At 42.2% G+C, this 19,267-nt stretch overlaps 1 protein-coding gene across 4 annotated transcripts in view; it reads left to right on the top strand.

Annotated features, from left to right (window-relative positions):
- Positions 1-19,267, top strand: part of bcar3 (BCAR3 adaptor protein, NSP family member) — a 69,772-nt gene that overhangs the window by 29,203 nt on the left and 21,302 nt on the right. Inside the window, exon 1 of one of the 4 annotated variants that reach the window (XM_072681640.1) lies at positions 11,066-11,329. The exons of the other annotated variants lie outside the window; for them this stretch is intronic. Coding sequence (XP_072537741.1) covers positions 11,246-11,329 — 84 coding nt within the window. The 5' untranslated portion in view covers positions 11,066-11,245. Of the gene's footprint in view, positions 1-11,065; positions 11,330-19,267 lie in introns of those variants that run through there. 4 annotated transcript variants of the gene reach the window in all.

Below are 19,267 nucleotides of genomic sequence, written 5' to 3'. Positions count from 1 at the left end.
TAAGTATGTTAATGTAGTTCTAAGCGAGTGAAATTAATGTGTTGACCAACCTGAAGACCAAAATATTTCTAAAAATAATATTTCTTAAATAAATAAAAAAATATATTTTAGAAAACATTTAGAAGTTTTAACAACAAAATCATTTAGGGGAAAGCTGCTTCTTCTGTTTTTCCTTCCTGCTCTAAATGCTAGCTGACTCCTAAGCCGTTGATGAGTGTTTACCTTTATGCTAACAGGAAGTTAGTAATCAGAAATGTGAAAGAAAGATGGAGACGGGACTTCAAAGACCAAGTGTGCTGATGTCACTTCCTAAGGCCACATGGTTTGGGCTAGCACTGCTGTGGTAGACGTTTCCTTTTTGTGCTGACCAGTGCTTTGGTTGCACTTATGGTTAAGGTCAGCATTTAGAGTAACAGGGCAAAATGAGAACTTCAGCACAGAGTTCCTTTAACATGTGTTCTGGCTAAAACCTTTTTATCATTTCTTTCAGAAATCACAACAGTTCTGATACTAGCGAATCTTCTCTGCATACACTACCATTCAAAAGATTTCCTTTTTTCCAAACATGTAAAAACAACAAGCAGATTTAAGTTAATAATGTTCAGAATACTCTACAGCTAGAAGTAGACAGTACTCTACAATTTCCTGGGTTAAAAAAAAGAAGTCTAGTGCACTTTTATATAGTACTAAAAGAGGCATGTGAAGTTTGTCTAGCACTCTGAAAATGAATTAAAGTAAAGAATGCCCACAAAGCAGGAGAAGGCTGTAAGAACCTAGCAAAAGGTTTTTAGGTAGCCATGTTCTCAGGTGGTCATGAAATTGAGAAATGACAGTTAACAGAAACACTGGAAGTAAAGTTGAGGTCTGGTAGACCAAGAAACTTTCCAGTAAAACTGTCTGTAGGATTTCTAGAAAGGCATATTTAAAAAAAAACCTGATTGATTACAAAAGACCTTCATGAAGATTTAGCAGACTCTGGAGTGTAGGTGCACTTTTTACTGTGCAGCAACGCCTTGCACCTTCATAGAAGACTCATCAGAAGAAAACTTTATGTGTGTCATTTTTAAAGAGCCTTATGCATTTATGAAACACATTTCGTAGACTGATGTACCAATGTAACTTTGAGGTAAAGGCATGTTTGGAGAAAAAGATGCAGACTTTTATGAGAAGAACACCCTTCCAGCTGTTAGGCCTGGGGGCGGATTAATCATGCCCTGGGCCTGTGTTGCAGCCAGTAACACAAGGAACATTTCATATCAATTTCAATATCATAATTTAGCATCTTCAGGTGGTTGACAAAAACATCTGAAAATATCTGGTTAAGTTATGATTGACTAAAGTGGCCATTATTAATGTGACAACTGAGTTCAAGCTCTTGACTGGTTGTATCTGAGGATGACATGGCTGAGTGAAATATCTCTCACCAGGCTGGCTAGTGTTGCGTGTAAACCAGAGATCACTTTCCCTGCGTCCCAGTTATTATTATCAGAGATGATTGGGAATGGGAGGAGGGTGGAAACTGTTTGGAGGAGGAATTGATGTCTAAAAATATCAGGGTTTCTTCGGGTGTGGAGCACAGCCCTGCCCTCAGGGAGCCCAGGATGTTTAGGAGATAGAGGGAGTGTCATAAATTACACTGGCTTAATTGCACTCCTCATAGACTGAACAGATGACACCAGATAAGACTATAAAAATGTGCCAATCAACAATGCCTGCAACCAGCAGACCAGTGATTAACAGAGGCTTTCAAATGACGCCTCCCTTCTAACAATGCTTTTGATTGAATGACTCTGCCTGCCTGCAGAGTATGGCCTGCATAATTACACTCTTTAACACATGCACACGAACAATTGTGCAGTTGTACTTACTGTATGTAAACACTGTAAAAAAGCAACTTTGGACAACCCTAATTGCAAGTATACCTCTCTAGTTTCCTCAGGATGTATCTGTCTTCTTACATTGTGTTGTATTTCTCACTCTTAGAGCTTTGAAAAAAGCAAACATGCACACTTTTAACTGATTCCACAAGATGGATTTACTTTGGTTTGTCTGAAAGTGTGAGGGTGGCACGGTGGTGCAGCAGCTCCAGGTGTTGTGGGATTGTGGGTTCAATCCTTTTAAAAAATACACGTGGTAGTCCATAAGCTGTGCTAAATTGCTGCTAGGTTTAAGTCCATGAGTGAATGGCTGTGTGTGGTACCTTGTGATGGACTGGTGCCCTGTCCAGGGTGTATTCCTGCCTTGTTCCCAATTATTCAGAGAAGACTCCAGACCCACCACAACCCTGACTAAGGATAAGAAGTGGATAAGAAGATGGATGGATGGTGTTTTACTGTGAATCATGCTTTAATACAACCAAGAATTTGATCTAACAACAGCAGAGGTGGATCAGTGGTTCTGGGCGATTGTTCACAGGGTTGTGGGTTCAATACCCAGGTCTGCAAGTCTTCCACTGTTGGGTCATTGAGCAAATCAACTAGGACGATGCTAAAGAGGCCAAAATTCAGTTTCATCGGTTTCTGAGCAGCTCTTTCAAAATGACACCTAGGTGAACTCCATTGTGGTCAGAGGCAATGAAGTGATGGCCATGAGCACACTTCCGGAATCATTAGGATTATAGGCAGATAGTAAAAGAGCTGGACTAAACGAGTGAAGGGATGTGCCAAAAACAAAGGGCAAGCTACTTAGCAAATAGCTGACCTTACTGTGCTCATGAGGCAAGAACCTTTCACACAAGTATTTGACAGACCCTTCTATCACACTCACTGTGGCCTGTTGCACAGTAAGCCGCTAAGGCCTCATGAAAGAGCTTTAGAGGAACAATGTGGCTGTGTTCTCGCTGTGAGATCTGCTGTCCTCTGAGCCTTCTGAAAGAGCCCTTCAGCCAGGCCGAGTCCTGGCTGCACACTATTACAGCAGCCTTTTAGCCAGACGGCCTCAGAGAGACCCAGAGGACTGACCAGCAGGGTGAGAACAAACTTTGGAACAGTTACACTCCAGTAGAGATCCTTAAAGATCTTGAACATGTCAACGCATTAACCATTCCAAGCATTCAGACAGGAGAAACACAAGCACTATATTTTGAATAAACATTTTCATATTTACACATTTACACATCTGCCATAACATTAAAACCTTAAAATCTTGTATAATAGATAATCTTGTATAGTCTAATATTGTATTCTCCTCCTAATATTGTAAGTTCTCCTCCTGCCGCCCAAACAGCTCTGAAGCATGAAGTTGTCCTGTGGTATCTAGTCCCAAGACATTAGCAGCAAATCCCTTAAGTCCTGTAAGTAGTGAGGTGGGGCCTCCATGGATAGCATCAATGACACTCCACCCTGACCCGGTCATTGGTTCCAGTCATTCTTCCTTAAATCACTTTTAGTAGGTGCTGACCATTCCATACTAGGAACATTGCACAAAACCTGCCTGCCATTTTGGAGATGCTCTGACCTAGTTGTCTAGACATCACAATTTGGTTCTTGCCAAAGTGATTCTTATGATTGCCCATTTTCCCTTATTTACTCATTTTTCCTGCTTCCAGTACAGCAACTTCAAGACTGTTCATAGCTGCCTCATATATCCCACCCCTTCACAGGTGCAATAGTACGAGGACTGACCAGCAGGGATAAACCAAATCTTAGAACAGTTATGCCTGGCGTCCAGTTGAGGAGAACATTGATGTAAAGAGCCCTAAATCCATCAGCCTCTCACAGCCTTTCAACAGGAGGAGGCTTAAAGCAACCGTGACCAAAATAAGCTTTTAATAAGCAACATATGGCCTGTTTACACCTGGCATTAACATGCATTTTGTACCTGGATTGTATCTGAATATACTATATGTGTATATGTGTATACATGATATTCCACCTTAAAACAGCACTGCAGTTACATTCAGGCACTTTTTTTTTCAATTTTATGTCAGAAATGTTCTACTGAGGTTATGTGACTGGGTGGTTAAATTATCTAAGGCAAAACCAGATGTTTCCCTGCTGTTTTAACAAATAACCAAGGGAGCACATCAGTGGAGTGTATCTTGAGGACAAAGTTTAAACAAGCACACAGAGTTTTAGATTGCAAACCACACCAACAAGACCCCAGCCATGGCAAATCCCACTGGTGGGACTGTACTTGCAGAAGGGTTAAGGAATGTTCACCACTAGATATTAACTCTTTTTATTCAAATTTAAGAGCAAGAATCATCAGTTCGGGCTCAGTATTGACAGGAGGACGTTCTCTCTAACTACTCCACTTACTGCAGAAAGGCTTTTGGCTGCCACTGCAGACGTTAATTCTATAGAGCAGATTAATGGTGATAGTTCTGCTAACTGATCATATTCTCATATTCTTAAAAGTTTCAGCACTAATGCCTTTTACAATTTAGCTTTCCCCTAAACTTTCCCTCTCACACTCACACATAGGCTTACGCCTACAGGCACACCGCCATTCTGACGATCACAATAAACCCCTGGCTGCAGGCAGAGGTCTGTGAGTTTAACTGAGAGTTGGCTGGGAGCACTTTCAGTGAGGGACTGAAGCCAAGCCCATCAATCAGCTGCTGCTAACTTCACCTGGCCTCAAACAGCGGCTGCACTCAGGATGAGTGGAACTATGTAGTAAAGGCTCTATATGCTCCTTCAGGGCACCACTAACATACCCACAACCCCCCTCTGAGCTCAAACCAACACAGCTCGCAAACCAACACAGCAAGTCTGAGAAGTATGAGGAGAAGCTTCAGAGATGTTTAGAGGTGTCAGAGTTCCAGCTTCAGTGCTTATGTCCCAGTATATTCACAGCAAGCAGCACTGGGGCAGTGAACGCACAGACATACTGCGCCCTCTAGTGGTATTGCTTGTGTTTTACACAGCAACTACTGTACACTCCTAAAAATAAAGGTGCCACAAAGGGTTCTTTGAGCGATTGCATATAAGAACCACTTTAGGAGTGTGAGGACCCTTTTGAAAACATGTGTGAGTGGAAAGGTTCTTTAGACCCTTAAACAACCCTTTTTACAACCGCATGTTCTTTATTCAACTAAAAGTGGTTCTTCGAAGGCATCGCTCCTATAGCACCTATATTGTTAAGAGTGTAACTGAAGTCGTGGCCTAATGGTTAGAGAAGTGGGCTTGAGGTCAGAAGGTCACTGGTTCAAATCCTGATGGCAGGTAAGAATAGGGGGTAGGGGGAGTGAAGGCTGTCTTCTCCCTCAATCTATGGCTAAAGTGCCCTTGAGCAAGGCACCTGACCCCAAAACTGCTCCCCGGGTGTGGAGTTAACTGTGTGTGTGTGTGTGTGTGTGTGTGTGTGTGTGTGTGTGTGTGTGTTCACTGCCACAGATAAAAACTGCATTAGGACTCCATGCCTGCAAATGTACCACCAGGGTAGTTCTCCACACTTCATAGGGCGTGACGTATGTGTGTGTGTGTATGCAACAGAAACGTTACGTAACATCATGTACACTCATTATAACACACTGTTCCCTTATTATGTGTTGTGCTGATTCTGGAACTAATTTGTCCTTGTAGAGGTCCAAGATATCCTCACTGAGTTTAGATGAGTCCTTATATATAATGTATATTTTATATATATTTATATATATATATATATATATATATATATATATATATATATATATATATATATATATATATATGCATAACTCCCATATGAAGCTGTTCACCAGTGTCCAGACTAAAGGCATGTCGTTAAAATTAGACAGGGTGTTCTGTTCTCTACTGGTCTATAAAGGACAATAGCACTTTTTTTAACCATTTCCAACTGGTTTCCGAGGTAAAGTACCTGTAATTCAACAGGCTCTAGTACCTCTTGTACCCTGCGGCCTGCTATAAGACTATAAGTCATTTCTTGGTTCTTTGAGGGTGGATGTATATTTACCCTGGCCTGCACGCCATTCTCTCAGTTCTGTTTTTAAAACCAGTCATTTTCACTCTCATGAACCAAAACACCAAGCAAACTCCCTTTTTCCCAGCAGGCTGTGGAAAAAATGTATTTGCTCGCAGGACGCTGGTGCTTTATTGAGCGTAATTAGCCTGTTTAAGGAGCTGACCCTCTGGGAGAACATTCCAGAATTGTTCTGAGGGTGTGCCAGCCAGCCATAATGTCTTTGTTTACCTCGTAGGAGTGATCTGAGAGCAAAAAGTGAAACAAAACTTTGCTGATAGACATGCAACTGTTTGCATCTATAAATGTTAACAGTGCACACAATCCAGCCTTTCCTTTGACATATTTGCTTTCCTGGCAGAATTTGGAGTGTATTTCATAGGCTTGGACTTTTTTCACTTGAGCAATTTTATAGTTTGTTTTTTGTGCCAGTATTATTATTAGAGTAGATCTATTTATTGTTGGTTGTTTGGCACAATGCTTCCCTAAATGAGTGTGTAACGGGGATCATTAATAAAACCCATTCTAGTCATGTGTGTGCTTGCATATTTGACTCAAGTGGGCTGAATCATATGCCAGTCTACAAGCAAACCCATGTATAGTCCATTTATGTTCAAAAACACAGAGAAAGAGTCTTGAGCATTTTAAAGAAATAATTATATCTAATGCTTTAATTAGCTAATCTAATCCTCTACCCTACTCGTAATGCTGTACTGGCAATACATTCAGAGGCTTTGGCCTGGTCCCCTTTTTAAACTCTTTTAAAAATCTGCCTTCAGAGTAATTGCTATGTGTGCATATCCACGTTAGTCATGGTAAAATTGTTTCAGCATGAGGAACTAGAGCTTTGCGCAACAAACATCTATGTTTGTTTTATATAACTACAAGAAGTATTAAAAGAAGCTTGATGCTGCCTTTATTGTTAGATGCACTGCAGGAATGAGATTACCAGGAGCGATTATACTTTACACTGATCAGTCGTAGCATTAGCACTACCTAACTAATATTCAGTAAGTGCCCCTTATGCCACCACAACATGTCTGACCATTTAAGGCATGGCCTCCACAAGACCTCTGAAGGTGTCCTGTGGTATCTGGCACCAATACGTTGGCAGCAGATCCTTGAAATCCTGTAAGTTGTGAGGTGAGGCCTCCATGGATCTCGTTAATGAGCCTTAGTTGCCTGTGACCCTGTCACCGCTTCACCAGTTGTCCTTTCTTGGACAAAAACATGACCCGTCTGATGTTTTGGAGACGTTCTGACCCAGTCGACTAGCCATCACAATCTGGCCAGTGTCATAGTGTCTCAAACATCCTTATGTTTGCCCCTTTTTCCTGCTTCAAACAGCACATCACCTTCAGGAACTAGAACAAGAAAGACTGTTCACTTGTTGACTAATGTATCCCACACTTTGACAGATGCCACTGTAGATGAAGATAACCAATGGTTTTATTTTTTTACTTCAACTTGAAAATTAGTGGTGTTTATGTTATGGGTGATTGGTGTATGTTCCTATTTATATTAGGGCTTGACCAACTTGTTTTGGCCACAGCATCTATGAAATTTGAACATGCAGTCTCCAAATAACAGTATAATGCTTAGGCAGTTGTGCATAAAGGTTAACAATGATTGGGAAACAAGGAACCTTTTTAACTATATAATGAGAATAAAGGCTGAACTGGTGAATCTGAACATCATTAAGAAATAGGTATCACTTTACTTGGTCCATTAGAGATGCCTCGTAGATGCTCGCCTGACACAACTGAATATGTATTAAATGCAACTGAACTCTAAGTTGAATGTAAATGACTGTCTATTGATTGTAATCCTGCACTTAACCCTAACCCTAACCTTAACCTTACCCTCAACCTTTTCAGGTTAGGTTTAGGGTTATATTCAAGGTTTAGGATAAGGTTAAGGTTAGGGTTACGGTTAAGTATAGGGTTACATTTACATTCAGCTTTGTGAATGAGTTCAGTTGCATTTAATACATATTCAGTGAAGTGTTAGTAAAACATCAGGTGAGCACCTACGAGACATTTATAATGGATCATCCAAGTAAAGTCATATATTGTAAGTAAAAGTAGGTAAAGACATAATATTAGACGCTGTTTTGGCTCAGGAATTAGAGCTTAACAGAACAACTAATCAGGAGAAAGTCTCTCTGTACCCTTGCCCCCTTTTAAGAAAAGCACCTCTAGTAGACCGGCTAGCTGGGCTAAAGCAATAACACTAAGTGTTGTGTTAGCCAGTGAATGACCGAGGTTGTGTTTTGGAACCCCATAGGGAGTAATGTGGACAGCCATTTAAGGCCTCAGGGGGTTCCACACAGTCCCTCTGTCGCCCTGCTAAGGGTCAGGCCAGCTGGATAGACGGGGCAGCCTGCTGGGAAATGGAGTGGCCCCTGCTGGGGGACGATCTCCTACAATAACCCCCCCTTCGCTGCACAGGAGCTGAGAGCGCTAACTGAAGCAGGACAGTACTAATGCTAACAGACACAGGCGTGCTCCCTGAGTGCTGAGCTGTCACTCACCATCACACATCTCACCTTCTCTCTGCCTCATCCTGTTTGTAATGCATCATAGGAGCAGCTTTCACTGGTCTTTGGGAATTAGCTTTAAATGTCACATATGATAGAGTGCTACTGAGGCTTTAGAGAGCGTTTGATGCCAAATCCGGTTCCTGGAAAGAGTTATTTAGATGAACAGAGATAGTATTAACATTTAAATGGCTTGTTTTGTTGATATTTGTTTTTAATGAAAGAATAATGCTGTGATGATGGCTGCACAGGGTAGTATACAGTATTGCTATAGTGATATTAAGGCATTATTGGCTATTGCAGTACTAATAATGCAAAAGGATGCAACACACAATTCGCTCTCTCACCAAACATAGCTCCAGGGTCCTGGGTTATGCTGCCTGCCATCAGCAGACAGAGCCTGAGAGAGCACAATTGGCCTTTCTTTCTCTGTCTAGGTAGGTAGATGGTTCGCTCTTTTTCCCCTCATCATTTCAGTGTGATTCTAGCCGTTTCATCAGAGCTGGGCACATAGCATTTTCCACTGGCCACGTTGATTGCCTGGTGGTGTTGCATTGGCAGCAGTTGGAAAAGATCCGGTGGCTAGTTGTGCATGTGTCGGCAGAGGCATGTGTCAGTTCTCACAGGTAATGCTCTCGGGAGCATTGCCTGTGATGGGGGAGAGTACTAACGAGTGGATTGTGTAATTGGTTGGGTAATCTAAATTTGGGGAGGAAAATAGGGTAAACATTTTAAAAATAATATTAATCATAATAATATTTATTTATTCACATTCACAGTCTGAGCCAGGACCCAATTTAATTTTCAAAAACTGATTTCTTATTCCAAGTATTTGTTTATTTTTACAAACACTGAAACACAACTAAGGACTGGGGTAAAGGCAATCTTTCAAGACATACCATCTTGCTTTATAGCAGCTTCTATTCAGTTCTGATATGTGTTCTGCCTAGTGTCAGCCCATGTGTGGACAGGCTGTGAATGAGTCAAGAATAAGTAACCACTCATACCATCTATGTGTGACCATAGTGCCCTTGAGCTAGTCACTTAACTCCCATGTGCTCCAGGGGGACCATGTTCTCATCACACCTACTTTTAGTGGATGAAGCCATTAGGGTTTAGCATTTACTGTTTAACATCACAGTCACAAAAGCACCAAGTGTAAAAAACGGTGGACTTTGTTCACTAATAAGCTTAAGCCTACTTGAAAAGCTCCACTTCTAGTTCTGGGCCTCTAGTTCTTCCTCTAGTAGGACTTTTCTATGATGTTTAGGTAAGTGGACTGTGAGTGTCAAACCAAAAGCTTTAGTTCCTAGATAACATGCCCATGTGGGGCCTGTATGGGTAGCCCAGCTGGGAACCAGAACGTTTTGTCCATTTTTCCATATTGGTCCCACATATGGATGCCCACTAAAGTCAGTAATGGGACCAGGAAGGGTTAAGCATGGGCCCCATCTGGGTTATACTTCATATAAGGTCTACATGGGACCCATGTGAGTTTAGGGTTGGCTGTAACAATGGGGCCCATTTGGGAAAAGCAACTGGGTCCCAGTAACAACATGTGTACAAAACCCACTTAGTGCCCACGCCCACCTGGAACCCAACTAGCCCACTCTCCACCCATTTGAGGTATGTTTTGGATCATTTTCCTGTTGTAGAAGCCATCCTCTTTTCAGCTTCAGCCTTTTATCTAATGGTTTAACATTTGCATCCAGGATTTGGAATCCATGCTTCCCTTCACCTTAAATATAGCCAATGCCACTGGCAGCAACACAACCCCAAAACATGATAGATCCCCATGCTTCACAGATGGCAAGGTGTTCTTTTCATGAAATGCGTGAATTTCTATATTCGTTGGTAGAGTACTATTCATCAGTCCACAGCACTTGTTTCCATAACTCATCTGGATTCTCTGGATGTTCTGTATACTTCACACTTAAAACACTGAGTATTGTAAAAAGATCACAGGTATAGTTTCCTTTCTTTGACTCTTATAAAGATTATGTTTGTGCAAGCAACACTGCAGATTTGTCTGTCTTACCAGCATATAAGCAGCGTTCTCAGAGTTTTCTTGGTCTTCCAGATCTCATCTTTGATTGACATTTCTGTTTACTTGCTTTTGGTAATGGAATGTCTGATTAGTTAGGGAATGATGTAGTAAATTCACAGTTATTTCAATGTATAAAAAATTGTTACATCAGATATTGTAGGTTAGTCATGGTCCTCTGTAGTTTTCCTGCATAATCAGAATATTTTTGTCCTGAAAATGAGTGGAAACAAGCATTCCCCTCTCTCTCTCTCTCTCTCTCTCTCTCTCTCTCTCTCTCTCTCTCTCTCTCTCTCTCTCTCTCTAACACACTCACCTTTGTCATCCTCTTCATGCTTTACCCCGTAGCACACATACCCCGCCTCTCTTACTCTCTCTGAGTGTATGGGAGCATGCTTTGGGGGGGTGTGGTTAGACAGTTGGCGGTATAGTGACTGCAGATGGCTCATATTTGATTGGCTGGCTGCTGGGATCACATGGGAAAGGCACTACTCCATACATGGACTGACCGGGGCTCAGAGCAACAGCATGGAGCAGCATATGCAACCATCTCTCACACTCACACACACTCACACACGTACCCCTAAGCTGAGTGAGTGCCACACATACACAGACACATGCAGAGCCGCGAACAAGCTCTCAGAAATGAGAGTGGCAGGGATGCAGTGAGTGTGACTTTGAACTGAGTGTGTGAGTGTGAGTGTGTGTTCATGACTTACTTCACTAAACAAAAGTGAGGAATTACTGAAGACAAAGCAATGTCTGAAAGATGCAGCATCCTGAGGACCATCACGGCAGCTTTATGCTGCTTCTACCACAAAAGCTCGGTCATTGGGGCCAAGGTGAGTGACAGCTTTGCTCCCATATGAAAAGCTTGTATCTCCAAAAATGTGTCTTGTAGGGGAATTGTGTTACATTTCATCTGGTTAAAGTGTGGATGTGACCAGACTTTCATTTTGGGACATTTCATATGGTCTGTTTATGATGGAATGATAAATGATGATGATAAATGTTGTTTCTTTGGTTTGTAGTAAAGTTTGTGGAAATTGCTTATTAGTGTTTATGAATGAGCTGGATACTCATGTGGCAGACAGAATAGGTACATCTGATTGCACTCGTTTCCAAAACTCACCTGGTTTCTTTAGATGTTCTGCAGCATACTTCAGACATTGAGGGTAGAACAGTGCACCACCCTCTAACCTGCAGTAGGTTACGTCTTTGAACTCAAATGGGGGTTTTGAGGGTACTGCCTGTTTTACTATCATACCAGCAGTTCCTTATAATGGTTTTCATGGTCTTCCAGATCAAACCTTGACCTCCACAGTTCCCCTGAACAGTTGCATTGGGGTGGTATTGGGCATTTGCCTTTGGTTAAAAACAACGCCTGACTATATTCCTGGACACATAGCATGAAAGTGGTCACGTACATATTAACACATGTGCACTTCACCTTGCTTAAGGCTGTCAGGGCAGTGTGGCGATTAGTGATTGCTAGAGAAGATAGATGGGTGCCGTAAAAAGGACAGCTTATTGTGCCAGTCTTTGGTCTGGATGTATCGCTGCTTTCATTAAACTAAGTGAAGGTGCCACACATCTATACTCCACAGCTCCTTGAGATATACTGACTTGACATTGTTTGTGTGTGTGTGTGTGTGCGTGCATGCATGCATGTTATGCGCATTCTTCAGCATAATTTCAGAAGCATTTAAACTATGTGGTCCCTCTCTCCGCAGTATTGTAGACTATCGTGGCCTTTAAACTGACCCTGAGTGTGAACAAGTGTTCTGTTGATAGGCCGTTTGATCTATGTTAGGGGAAAACCATCCATTTCTGGATGTGTGAAGGGTGTTGGATGGGACTTGAAATAGCCGACTCTATTTTTTCCTCCGTATGTGTTTGTGCAGTTATGATGCAGGCCCTGAAACAGGAGATGAGCCAGTGTGTCATGAGATGTTCCAAAATAAATGGATTATTAATAGACTAAATGTAGAGAGAAAAAATCTCTCATTCCATTTTGGACTGACAGGATCTTCTGCGTCCATAAATACGACTTCAGAGATTATATCGATTCAATTATTTTTATTTTCCCGGGAGAAATGTCCACTGCCTCACCTGCTCTTTCCTCTGCCATCTATCCACATTCAAGCCATCGATTCAGTACTGAGCCTTAGAAGTAGCAGAAATCAGTGCACACACTAAGTGATTCCTGGACATGCTTTGCAGAACAAGTTGCTTGGTATCACTACTATTATTATAGTAATACTGTATTAATACTATGTTACAGTATTATTATATATTATAACACCATAGTATTATATAGTATTCTATATAGACAAAAGTATTGGGACATCTGCATATTCATTGTTCCCCAAAATCAAGGGGATTAAAAAAGAGTAATATGCTTTTGTTGGAGTGACTGTCTCTACTGTCCAGGGAATGCTTTCTGCTAGATTTTGGAGAATTGCTATGAGGATTTGATTGCATCTCCAACTCCCCAACTCATAACAAATGTACCAGATGGAGCCCCAACATTCCAGAGAACACAGTTCCACTGCTCTACAGCTCAATGGTGGGAGGTTTTGTACTCCAGCCATCCGAGCATTAGCACTCTTTCTTTGGAAAAGCGCAGATTCAATCTCCGGTGATGCCATAGCTATCCATGGCTCTCAGTTTAAAAGAAGCATGATTGGCCTCATTCTCTCTGCCTCTCCCCTTCCCATCAATCACTCGGTGTGATGCTAGCTAGCAAAGGCCTTCATAAGCCAACGTAATAGAATTGGCAGTTAGTGTTCTCCTGCAAGAGCGTTGAGTGCTGCTGCATAAGCTGCAGTTTGAAATGTAGAGTTGCTTTACATGTCCTGAAGGAAGCATGTTCTAGTTTTTACCGTCCTTGCTTGGCAGCATCGCATGTGATGGGGCAGACTTAGGTATTTAGTGGAATTGGAAATTGGGGGACAATTTAAATAAACTTGAAAAAAAAGCTATGGTGCTGATCATGACAACATTAACAGGATGTAAGCAAAGACAAATCCTAAAAAACTACAGCTAAGAGTATTAGCATTTACACACATCAGAAAAATCATTTTAAATTGTTAACATATTTAAATATATAAAATAATGTTCATTCAAATTGGATTTTTTCCAGTGTCATTGGAAGCTTATTCAACCTCCCAACTATGGTGAGAGAGCATGGATAAGTGAATTTAGAGCAGACTTTAGGACCGCTAGTCCACTTCTTCAGATTCTGGAGTTGGAATCTGATCTGAGATATCCTAAATTCCAAACTTTCTGGAACATTTTGTCTAGACATAAGAGCATGTGGATTATTGCTAGCATCTAGGCAGGGATTTTAGCAGGTTTTGTAGATTTCTTCAGACTTTTTATTTGGGGAAGGTTTAATTTTTTTAGGGGGCTAAATATAGAATAGGGTCGTCATGGAGACTTCCGGTGTGTGGTGTGGGGCTGGGCTGGTGTGGGGGACAGTCGGTGTGAGGCAGACAGAGTGGGCAGTGTTTGAGGCGGCTGCATGGACTCTTTATTCAGGCTGGACGGAGCAACCTTTCACACAGTTGGGAGTAGGCTTGGCCATGAAGGGCTAAGTCTACAGCGGGGTGATCGTGGAGTTCATTTCCTTTGGGCCACAGCGACACTGGAAGCTTAATTTCGGTGGGTGTGAGTGGGCCTGTGTATTACAGCTGCGAAAGTGGCCATGCCCTACAGAGGCCTGAAACTGAAGCCTGGCACTGGTGCCCTAAATAAACTGACTTACGTGTTTACCAAACGACTAAATTAACACTGTGTGGATGGATGTGTTCTGCTTTAGCCACAAATATGCATGTGTGCCTCTCATTTTTGTTTTTTCCCTTGTCAGACTGATATTCCTGGTTTTCCTACGAAGTTAGACCATTTTTATCCTGAAAATGCAAAAAAAAACAAACAAACAAACAAAACAGACACAGTTCATTTGTACCCCTTTCACTTTCTCTCACAAAAATATGTGCACTCGTCGGTTGTCTGCCAGTTCCCTGCCCCCACCACACTCATCAGATACACTGCAGTAGTCTCCTCGCAGACTGCGAGAGTGTGAGATGGCATAAGGTTGGTGAGTGTGGCAGAAGTGTGAGCTCAGCAGAGCCGGGGGGCCGTGGGAAGCCCTTTGACTGACAGGCCACAGTGGAGCTGCTGACATAGCCTGGCAAACTCCCATCAATCACCCTGAGCAGCTGTGCTTCCCAGCAAACATTAACTCAGCCTTTCGAGTGACTCTGACTCTTACAGCACTACGTCGTCACTGGCTGATGCACCCCACTGTCACTTTGGCCAGCAGTAGTGTTAAAAGCTTCTGATCCTTTGCCCAGATGACTCCTCTGAAGGACATCCTAGAAATGAGTATTGGAAAAGCGCAGGAGAGAGGAGAGCTTTCACACAAAAAAGTGCTGCATTGAATTTACTTGATTCTAATGCATCATTTGTACTGACAGACTGCATCATTACTGTCATATCAGAAACCTCAGGTTTGAACTCCAGTTCTTGTACGCCATTTGAAAAAGCCAGCTGCCCCTTTTGCGTCAACCTTGTGGTGATGAATGGGCCAATAGAAAATTTCGAGAAGCATAAAAGCTCAGTGTATTAACATGCATGATCCCCTTAATGCAGCAAGACTTATTACACACAAAGACACACACTAACACAGGGACGTCTGTACAGACTGGTGGGGCTGTTCTTTAGCAATAGAAGTGTGTAATAACACGTTTGGCCCACGAGCAGGCCATAGGCTTTTTAAGGGGTTAAAGCGGATTTTTTTCTTTTTCCTGTAAAGTTGCCTTGTAAGTAATGTGATAATGCACTTGCAGTTAGAATGAATATCTTAGGTGTACAGAAGTCCCACACTGATGTTTAACAGCAGCGATGGATGTGTTTAAATGTCTGTGTCTCTTATTTATTAGGGTACATTACTACAAAAAAAAGTATTAGATGGATGGATGGATGGATGGATGGAAAGACAAATAGATAATATGGCTTGAAGATAAATGGGTGGATGGATAGAAAAATAGAAGATGAGGAGGATAGCTCGAAGATGAGGAAGGTGGATGGATGGATGGATGGATGGATGGATGGATGGATGGATGTATAGATGAATGAAATGGCTTGAGGATGATGAAGATGGGTGAATAGATGATGGATAGATATATGCATGAAATAGCTTGAAGGATAGATGGATAGATAATGGATGGATAAAGAGACATAGAAACCTTAATACTTAATATGTACTTAATATGTTAGTGTAGATCTTATGAGAAATTATACTATAATACTGATGCACTCTCTGAGTTTTCTGCTTTTTTGTATTTGTTATTTGATATAGTGGTGTGTGTCTGTCACCGAGCCTTATGCTGTGTCTGTTTTACATAAAAACAACATCTCAACATTTCTTTTTTAGCTGCTAGTGAATGCCAGCTTGTTTCTATTTAGCAGTAGCTGTGTTGATGTAACGTGTTTTATTAATGTGTGAATGATGAGCACTACTGAATCAAGTCAGTTCAATGCAGCACAGTTTGTTCAGTGACACTCCTTTACACTCCATTGCCTTCCTCTTGTCACCTTTATCTTTATTCTGACTCTAAGGCTTTTTCCAGGATTTTTCTGGGAGACGGCAGGTCCCCGGGCTAAGCCTCTACTTTCTCCCTCTCCCTCTATACTTCTGTAAAGCAAATGCAGCATGCTAGAGGAAATGCTGAAAAGAGGCCACAGTTCAAAGTGATCCAACACAGCTGCCTCAGGCCCAAATCCCCTTCCCGCATGCCCTCCTTAGCAGCCCAGAGCTGGCTCGGAGTGATTAGAACTGAACTGGGAATCTGAGTTGGATGGGGAGAGGATAGTGGGGAGAGATAGACAGATGAAGCACAGGCATCATACAGACATACATAGAGAAAAACGATGGCCAGGGACACATGGGGGGGTATTAAGGTGCAAGATTAGGAATCGACATAATACAGAGGTAAATTGGACTAGCAGTTCTGATGTGTGGGGGAACAATGTTTGAGAATATGAGAGGAAAAGTATATGTGTGAGAACAATGAACAATAAGGAGGCGGGACTTAAATCAAGCAGAAAGCTCTGCATTAATACACTTCAGCCAAACAATATTTACAAATCTGCCAAATATGTCCTGGAAAATAAAATAAAAAAAGCCTGAGCTGTGGATTAAGGGATGAATACATATGTGTTTAGGGGTTAGGGGGCACCAAAGATTGTGTATTGTACCATAGGGGGGTTGGGACATTGTAGCAAAACAAAACATGTATTTGCAATCACAGTAAAAGGGTCATAAATCCTCCATAAAGCATCCACCACAGGCCATTCACTGATTCCCTGTGTTCCCCTGAGCTGTTGTTGCCAGGGCCCACAGAAGGCAAGCACGGACATGGTGCTGACCCCTGGGACCCTCAACCAGGCTGGGCAGTGAGATGTTAGTGATATGGACGGAAGTGGCTGTGCGTTTCGAGCCCCGGAGGGCCGAAAGCTTGCATAGATGACTCAAATGGTGGTCTCAGTTTTCCTCAGCTCAGGAAGGGTGAGACCCTATACCGAATAACACAAGAGACTGCTATTACTGCCCATGAAAGACCAGTAATTGCCCACAAAACCTCAAAGGAGTACCAGTGTCTTCATCCCATCATTACCCCTCAGGTCCCACAGGAAGCTCTGAGTGAACTTTACTTGTAAGTAGGATTAGCATGGCTTTTCATCTTAAGCACATTCGAGGTGTGTATTCACATGGGGTAGATGGGCTCCTTGGGGTCTCTTAATGATATGTTCAGTGTTCCACTCCAACAGATCTTTAACCATTTGTGCAACATATGCCAGCTGATGGCCAGTGTGATCTCATGTGCAGTTAAGAGGATTGCTGCTAAAGCAATCTTTCAGGGTAGATAGATGAGAATCACTCATTTTGCTGGTTTCTCACTAGCTTTGCTGGCTGTGTAAGTGGGACTACATATGGTCCCTCATATAAAACGAAAAAAAACACTTTTACACATCAATGTCTGTTGTGTAACGGCCTATACAACACAGAGCAGGCAATCAGCATCTGCCTCTTCTTCTGCTGTCTCTGCTTCTTTTGCTTCTTCTCCTGCTGCTTTTTTTGCTTGATCTGCTACTGTTTCTTCTGCTCGTCTCAAAGAGGAGTGGCTCAAATCCAAGCCTCTCCTGGATGCCAGTGCTCCTCATTCTATCATAAAGAATAAGCCCAGACACCCGACAGACTGTATCTACATCCTCAAAACTGCCTGTATCCACATCCTCGTTCTTTCAGCCATTACTCAGCGTTCCTGTCCATAGGTGAGAGTGAAGACATCAGATCAACTATTTAATCCAGAGCTTTGCCTCATGACTCAGCTCTTTCTTCACTAATGGGGTCTAATATAGTGACTGCATTACTGTAGCACAGCACCTAACTTGCAGTCAATCTCACAATCCCTTATCCCATCTATTATGAACTGAGATACGTAAACTCCTTTACTTGGAGTAGGTTCACACAACCTACCGGTCATCCTTATTCTGGGAAACAACCCTGACCTCAGACATGGGGGTGCTGACTCTTGGACCACCTGCTTAACACTTTAGAAACCCTCATGCCCATGACTATGCCTCGCTATTTTGTCCATTAATATCTAGACCGGCATGATTTTGGAGATACAAGGTCATTATCATGACTGTGTTGATGTTCTCTTGATTCCTTCCTTTTCTGTGTTTGTCAATCACAACAGTTGAAGTGTCACCAGCCACCAGCCTACTCAGAGGCCTATAATACACATGAACATCACACAACCAGTAACCCCCCTTATGACTCAGAATTACAGAATCAAAGATGACACTGGCATTTAAAAATGATCTCTACAGTCACACACTCAGATAGACCCCCTGTGGTGGGTTACAAATCACACCCGACATAAATGTCAGCGTTATTAAAAGTTGGAAGCTTTTAGGTGATTGATTTGTCGCGTAAATGCATTATCCATGCTTGATGGAAGGATTAACAGCAGTGGCAGTTATATGGAGCTACTCTCGAGTGACCGTGCTTTAGCTATTTTTAAATGTTTATGGCTTCAGCACACCTCCAAACGGGCCTGAGCTCACTCTCATAGCTCCAAGCCATGCAGAGATGGCGTACTGCAGAATGAATGTGCCGGAGATGCCAGAAAAGCCTACCTCCACTGGCATCGAAATCACATGGAAATAGCTGTAAAAATCTAATACGCCAGCTCAGCCTGACAGCTATGAGGCTGTACACTGTAAATTATACCAGTATGGTGCATCAGAGACTGCTTACAGAATTTAGCATCTTCTCTATTGTTGTTGTTCTTAGACCGTTGTGTAATCCTGTGGTGATTAAAAAGAGACTATGGACTAACAACTGCTTTGGGATAGTTCCTGCAGCTAGGGGAAAAGTATGCGTCGCCTGGTCACTGTAATTTGTGGCTTGTGGGGTGTTGGCTCAGCCCTCTGTTGACTGCATAGTAAGAGAGCACCACCCGTCTCACACTACAATACCAGTGGCATCAGGGTTTATTTCAGTCAGCGTTGTAAACTGGGTTTGTCTGTGTCTATATATTGTTGTTGTCCTCTCAGAACCTTGGAACTCCATATAGTCATTCATTGGGTGGGCATGGGACATGCCCATGGGGCTAAACTTTTAGAATTAGAGTTTTAGAATTAAGCTCTCTTAAACTTTAAGAGTTCTTTGCAACACAGATCAGACTCCATCCAGAACTCCATAA

Source organism: Salminus brasiliensis, chromosome 6, assembly GCF_030463535.1.
Source record: "Salminus brasiliensis chromosome 6, fSalBra1.hap2, whole genome shotgun sequence".
NCBI lineage: Eukaryota > Metazoa > Chordata > Actinopteri > Characiformes > Bryconidae > Salminus > Salminus brasiliensis.
The sequence above is the reverse complement of the archived record's forward strand: the minus strand, read 5'-3'. Positions and strand labels throughout refer to the sequence as shown.